Source organism: Trachinotus anak, unplaced genomic scaffold (assembly GCF_046630095.1).
Source record: "Trachinotus anak isolate AG129_WGS33_773 ecotype Australia unplaced genomic scaffold, CSIRO_AGI_Tana_v1 ptg000019l, whole genome shotgun sequence".
In the NCBI taxonomy this organism is placed as follows: domain Eukaryota; kingdom Metazoa; phylum Chordata; class Actinopteri; order Carangiformes; family Carangidae; genus Trachinotus; species Trachinotus anak.
The window spans coordinates 4,637,420-4,644,863 of NW_027273870.1; the positions used below are offsets into that span (position 1 = coordinate 4,637,420).

Sequence of the window (7,444 nt, forward strand, 5' to 3'; positions counted from 1 at the left end):
TAGGATGACTAGATGGATGAATGATTTGCCATTTTGCAGTGACACATGATTGTACTACTTTTGAACTTGAAGTTTGAAGTTAAAATACAATACCACAATTTCAATGGCAATGGAAGCATCAGTTTGGGCTGCGTCATCCCTCTCCACAGGCTCCATGCGGGGCGTCAATGCAAACATCCTGTAATGAACTGACAGGAGGGGGAAGTGGTTTATGTTACTGTAGTTTACAGTACAGTCATTTATTTAATAAGTGTTAAAAAATGCATTAGTCATACTGATGTGTTTTGTTTGTTTTTGTACAAGTATAACACAGAGATGAGTGTGTTTCTCAGCACTGATGTAGAACTGGACTCACCTTTACTGTCGGGGGTGTAGAGGGTCTTATCAGTCTGGATGAAGATGTAGCCGGACTGGAAGGACACTAAGACGACTTTCTCCAGCACCTGGTCAGGGAACTGAGCTTGCAGGTAAACATACTGCTTCACGGTGGGATCCTTGCTGAAGTCTCCTGCAGGGATCTGAATCCAGTTTGAAGAGAAATGATCAGTGTGTGAGCAGCAGGACTCGTGTATAAGAGCATTTCTGCACCCTCGACGTCTTGTTTGAGCTTATGACAGACAGTGAAGCCAAGAATCAGTCACAGTATTTCATCTACCTTTATTAGTCCAAACCCCTGGAAGTGGTTTGCACTGGTTAGGGTCACAGATGTGGACGCCAGCCTATTGGTTTTGGTTGGATGGTTCATCACATTGATAGTGACCGTTATGTCTCCTCCGCTGCAGTCTTGACACTCCACAAAGATGTTTTCTGCTGTTCCTACACGCAACAAGTTGGGGGCAGACATCACCTTCCTGCAAAGCAGTGGAAACAGAGAAAGACAGAGAACACACTGTAGTCACTGTGAACCATGTACTGTTAGGGATGGACTGACTTAGTGACAAATATGTTCTTTCTTACTGCATGCATTTTAGTTACTATAAACCACATATATGCTAATAATATAATAATAATAATAATAATATATGCTAACATATATGCGACTGTTTGTACACATGAATCATAGATTCATCCTTATTTGTTTGTTTGTTTAAGGTTGTAGTTGTAGACCTCTCAGAGAAGTTGTTTCTAATGTTTTTGGCTTGTCATCCCTCATAATGAGACAGCTTTTGTGTGTAACCCCTCCTCACAGATATTCAATTCATCCATATTACAATAAAATCCTATTAGCTAAGATGAGGGTTGCCTGTGCTAGCATGGACTTTAAACACAGTGAGTGATCTATTGATTATCTTGATTAAGATCCAGCACTGGATCAATACAACATTTCATCATGGCTCTGGACTCTGTTTGCTGTGTTTGATGTCACACATCACTTTGTAAAAAACGTATAGGGCTTACATTTACTGGCATCATCTGAAAGACCACCTGACCTTGACTTATGTGCAAAACTGGAATACAGCTGTTAATTATGTAAGACATGAGAGAAATGCCACCAAATTAAATAAATATGTGTATCCATGCACTTAAATCAGTTATAAAAGCCGGGAAACCTGATATAGTTGACTGTATATTTTAGATCTGTTTTGTGTGCATTAATTAAAATGAAGTGTATAAAGGTAGTGCAGATCTACTCACAATGGAGCTCCATCAGCCTGAGAAGTCAGACAGGCAAAGGCCAGAGAGGCCAGCAGCCACAGCGGAGTCCTACTCATCCTCCTACTTGGTCCCGCTCTGCCGTCAATGTAGACTTTTGCTGTGCAGCTCCCTCCTTTTATCCTTTCACCTCCCTCCTCCTGCACCTCCACCTCACTTTGCAAAACTCTCTAACCCTCCCCCATCCCCACCCACCCCAATCAATGACAAATGATTTCCCAGCAGCAGTTGAGAAACTGTTCATTTCTGATAAATGTTATCTCTGCTCTGAGGAAAAAAATAAACATGAGAAAATCAATGAGGGTTCACATTTGACTTATCTCCAAACATAAAGATGAATAAACAGGTTACAGGTTCTGCGTCAAAGAAAAACAGCCATTCTGTGTTTCTGACAGATGACGGGTTGCAATGCCAGTCGAGAGGAAGACAGACTGTTATATAATATAATAATATATGGCATGATTGTTTTCTCTGTTGTTTTGTTGTTTGGAAATGAATCTGAGCTCACCAAATCAGTGCACTCACACAGATAAAACATAGTGGACATGCAAAAACTCACAGAGCACTGGCGGGGTGAACGCTGTGTTGAGCAATTCCTGGGTAATGCATTTGAAAGGGTTTTTGGAGTTTCAGCAGCAGGGAGTTTTCTCCAATGACAACCTGATATAAAGTGATTTTCATGTCTGTGACATAATATAATTCTATATTTCCTTTTAAAGAATTCACATCATTCTGTGGCTCGGTGATTCAAAGATTTGAATGGACATTGCAAATGTAATCAGGTGATTTGTCTGTCTGGAGAATGAGTGGATTCACTAAAAGACATTTGTAACCATTGCATGGTTTTTCTTTTTTTCCACTTTATTTTATTATTTCTTTGGCCATATGTGAACCAATGACACAGTGGTTCACAGTTGGCACCTTAACTCCTTGGTTACCAGGGCACCCCAATTACATTGAAGTATTACAGTGCAAGGTTCAAAATTACTAATTAAGCCTTGTGCTTTTAGGGAGGAGGTGTATATCACTCAAATTTTTAAAAAAAAGTATATTTAAACTGTAAATATTTTTGATTACATCTACTGTGTGCAGGCTTCTGAAATAAGGTGGTAAATACAGACACGTGAACCATCAGAAATTTTGCTGTGCCATTTATGTGGAGGCCTTTATCCCTTTAATTTCTCTGGTTGTATTGAGCCATAGCAGGAAATGTGGTTAATCAATGATTGGTATTTAATTTGCTGGATTAGCAAAAACGAAACCTCACTTATATCCATTAACAGTTGTTGTATTGTATATGTTCCAGGAAATTAACAGGAAATTAACATATAAAGATTTTATTTCATGAATTAAAAAAAAAAATTAAAATCCATTCTGATTGCAGAAAAATATATTTCGCAAGAAAATTGGAAAAGAGAGTATTTTTCATTAGCATGTCTTATCTTAAAGGAATAGTTTGACATTTGGCTTTTTTGTTTTCATGCTGAGAGTTAAATGATAAGTTAGATACAATTATTATGTTTAAATCCTAAATACAAGGCTCCAGGAAGAAGACTGCTTATATTAGCACACTGACTGGAAGCAGGAGGAAACAGGTAGCGTATAGTAGGAAGGGTGACAAGACTCCAGGAAGTGACTGTGCACAGCCAAGACACATACTTACATAAAGATGGGTTGTTTTTACAGTCTTTGTACGGAACGAATGTAACGTATAAAGTAGTAAGCTTTAGAGGTGCTGACAGAGCCAGGGGAGCTGTTTCCCCCTGAATAAAATACAAACTGTGAGTGTGAGTGTTAGTGAGTCCTGCACTCTTGTGGCCTGAAAGTGTTCAACAACCAATGCGTTAAAAAAAACCTGGCTTTACATTATGCTGTTACACAAAATTTTCCAGTTTTCCATTTGAGGAACTAACTTTGAGCTCATGATTTCTTGCCATTTTAGAGCAGTGTAATTCTGCTTGAGGAGTATAATCCATCACTGAGGAGTAGAGGATCTACTTCTTTTTTTTTTAAATGTCTTTCCTCTTAAAACTTCTTTATGGATGACTCATTCTTATTTTCTTTTTGTTTTCTGGTAAACCCTATTCAGCCTAGAGCAGTCAGTGTCTGTGTCCTGAATAAGTCAGCCCTGCTATTTGGAAATGAACAAATGCGTTTGTTTGATTAGTAATAATGAAAGTAGGCCAGGCCAGAGAGTGGATTGTCCTGAGATGGCAAACATCAGCTTTCTAAACTGGCGCAAAGGCTCTTTTCTCTAATAATTAAACTTAAGCCTGATATCTGAGTGACTGATTTGCATGTGTCAAGGCAAACACACTGGATCCAAACACTCTCTGTAGTGAGCTTTGAAAACATATAAATCAATTGTGGCGATTATTTGACGGTAAAAGAGAGAGGGGAGAGAGAGAGAGAGAGAGAGAGAGAGAGAGAGAGGGGCAGCTGTCTATAATTGGTGCAGATGGGTCATGTGACCAGGCTCATTTGCATTGGGACAGGCAGGTGGAGCGGGGCAGGTGAGTCTGGGAGGAAATAGTTCCAGCTATGCTGCGGTGCGCCGGCCCCTGACTGCTGGATTATGAGTTTTGTCGGCTCACCGGGGCATCTTGCTTTGAACCAGGGGTCAACACAGGGCACGTCGGCCGTCTCACCTGGACGCTCCATAACCGACAGGTAAGCCAAACTAACTCCCACCGAATTCATCAAAGTTTATGTGAACAAGGGGAACCAGCGCGAAGCCTTCGAGCGCAGCCACAACCGAAACTGCTCCCGAGCGTCCCGGTGCTTCGGGGTCTACGGCAGCCGCGTCGTTTCTCTTGCTCTCAGCGGTTTCACCTGTCAGTTCACGGCAGCCAAGGAGCCACCTGAGCCGAGGAGGCACCGGTTAGACAGGTGCGGCAGGACCTGTGGCATTCCGCGGAGCGCAGGCACGCAGCCGCCTGGGGCAGTGCAGAACTGAGGCGGATGTAATCGGTTTATTGAGGATTAGGGAGGAAATGAGTATTTTTAAGTCTGAATAAGTGGAGGTGAACACAATATCTTTCCACTTGAGAAGGAACCAGTTGTCTTTATTGTGTAAGGACATAGTGGAGAGTTGAGTGTGTTTTCTTACCTGCCTTCCACTGCATCATTATTATTTTCCTCGCAGGAGCAGGTGCTTACCTGTTCATGTAAAAATGTTGCCTATTATAGGATCACAAACCACTTTATAGACTCATTAGTCGGTGATAAAGGGTTTCATATGTGAGGGATATGTCTAATTTTAGCAATGCAGGCACTGTTAATGTTAATTTATTTGAACTGGCCTATTCTGCACATTAAACTGCAACTAACGATTGTTTTCCTTATCTCTTTATTCCTATTTATTCTCAATTATCAATCAATTGCTTTTATCTATAAAATGTCAGGATATAAACATGACAACCAGTTTCTTACAGAGAAGAAAAGCAGCAGGTGATGTTGACATTTGAGGAGCTTATTCATTTTCTGTGTTTCTATTGTTTCAGCTGTTTCTGCTTTTTGTTAATTCAAAGCAAAGCTGCAGTGATTAGTAAATTAATTGATTAGTCACTCACATAAAAATAACTGGGAGCTATTTTGACAATTGATTACCCAAGCCAAAATGTCTAATGTTCTCTGTTCCAGCTTCTCATTCCTAAGATACAAGTAATCAACTCACTGAAGAGAGAATGTGCATATTCATCAATTTGATAGATAATTGTTAGCTGCAGCTACGTTAGACTAAATGTCTAATGTCTTAGTATCAGAGTTTCTTGGCCTTTTGCACTCACTGAAAAAAGTGAACGCCTCTCAACAATGCAATGCACTCCAGCACAACAGTCCTGCTGTAAGTACGTGTAAAAACTGATTGTGTGTTTCAAAGAGGTTCTTAATTCAGCTCTCACTCTTTCTTGTGTTGTGGCATTGGGAGGATGTTTCTCCTGTTCTGTTTCTCCTTGCCTAAAATGCTGCAGTACTTGTCTAAATACTCTTCTTAAATGTTTTAGTTCTCAAACAGTTAGTGTGAAGAACTGCTAAGATCTCTCTGGTGGTTTTTAAAGCTCTCCAGCCCTGAGAGAACGTTTCCTTGACAGTTACTGTGTGTTGGTTTTAGGTCACTTGGGTCATCTGGCTGTGGGCTTTTAGTCTTTCTCCACATCCATGTGCGTTACCAGCACCAACCGTCCTCAGCTTTTTTCACTTTCAGAATAAACTCACTCCTTTTAGAGGAAATGATTAGTTAGGATAGAGGAAATAAATAAATAAATAATAATAATAATAATAATAATAATAATACTAAATGATAAAAAAAAAAACACATACAAACTGAACATGTCAGTTTAGGCTTTAGTAAATGTGATGGATTTTCTTCAGTATGTTCTGATAAAATTACTTAGTTTTTCTCCTTCTGTGTAAGATGAGATCCATTTGATTGACCCCTGGTTTGTCCTTTTTATTTTTATTTTTTTGTTTTTTGTATGTGAACGATGCTGTGTTGTAAGAACACAGGCCCCACAGGCGTGATCAGATCTTTCTGTTCCTCAGGGAGGTGGGGGCAGACTAAATGTCTAATCACTGTTAAGGGAGACTTTGATGAGGTTTGAGGTTTCATGAAAAGAATCGGGACGTGGTGCTAATCAGAGGACGAATATGAACTGTGTCAAAAGAGAAAATATTATTTACACCCATGGAAATATTTACTCACTAATACATTAGGAATAGGAACTTTACTCTACATATTGGTTGAATTGTAAGCTTGGATGTAGACATATTTTGAATTTTTGCATGTTCAGCTGATCTGCTGATCCCTATCTCAAGGTTTCACTTTATGTTGTTTTTGTGCTAAACAACACATTTGTTTTGTGGTAACTTATTGGAAATAATTACGAAATTATGTAGAAATAATGGAGCCTTTGTTTGACAGAATCCATGTGAGCATCAGTTACACATTTACTGACCCCTCTGACAGCCTGACCTATGTGCGATTCCCTCCCCAGCTCTCTCTCACCATGGCGATGCAGGTGTTATTCCCACCTACAGTGTCAGCATTCGTCTCTACCCTGCTGTCCCTGCTCAGCTTGACTCTGCTGCTGCTGCTGTGTGTCATCAGGAAGAAAAGAAGGATGGAGGGAACATACAGGCCCAGTGCAGAGGAGAGGAAACAGACAGGAGCGGGGGGATCTGAAAAACCTGGCCTCGCTTTGCCGCTGCCCAAAGAGGAACGTCTCATATGATGAAAGTGGCCTCGCATACCTCTGTCACTGTGTAAACCTGGCGATCAATTGCTCCCGTTTTCTGACGTTGCGGTGCTGCTGTCCTCTGGGATCACCCATGTTTGTCACACTAAACACTGTTTTGTGCTGCACCTTTTCATTCCCAGTGACGACAAACACACTGATCAGACTATCAATTCTATCACCTGTTGCACTGCACGCGAAGGGGAATTATTTGTCCATAACTCTGTGTTATTTCCTTATCCGAACAAGTCACTGCCTTCACTCTGCTGCATGAGGAACATGAGCTTAAGTATGTTTTGTATTTGTACAGAGCTTAGTCTTATTTTTACTGTATTGTGTATTCTGAGTATTTATATATAAACATATTTTGTTTTACACCGTTTTCATGAAGGAGATTGATAAAAAAAAAAAAAAACACTGAGGGACTGTGATGCACTTTTGTGTCATCTCAGAGAATCTCAATTTCATACAAAACTTAAAACTTAATATGTATGGTACAGTGTTCTGTTAATAAACCAATGTGCACACCCAGTGCTACAGTTCTTTGTGTCTGTTGT

General features: G+C 40.1%; 1 protein-coding gene and 1 long non-coding RNA gene across 2 annotated transcripts in view; one reads left to right on the forward strand and one right to left on the reverse strand.

The window, feature by feature from the left end:
• Positions 1-1,790, reverse strand: part of LOC139635977 (uncharacterized) — a 79,791-nt gene extending 78,001 nt beyond the window's left edge. The window contains exons 1-4 of the mRNA XM_071503591.1: positions 1,636-1,790; positions 656-851; positions 356-518; positions 94-188 (exon numbers count right to left, since the gene is read on the reverse strand). Of these exons, the coding sequence (XP_071359692.1) occupies positions 94-188; positions 356-518; positions 656-851; positions 1,636-1,712 (531 nt within the window). The 5' untranslated portion in view covers positions 1,713-1,790. The remainder of the gene's footprint in view (positions 1-93; positions 189-355; positions 519-655; positions 852-1,635) is intronic.
• Positions 1,791-4,053: 2,263 nt separating this feature from the next.
• LOC139636434 (uncharacterized) lies at positions 4,054-7,418 on the forward strand. Its single transcript, XR_011694398.1, has 2 exons — positions 4,054-4,323; positions 6,648-7,418. It is a non-coding gene; the product is annotated as an uncharacterized lncRNA (long non-coding RNA).
• The last annotated feature ends 26 nt before the right edge of the window (positions 7,419-7,444 follow it).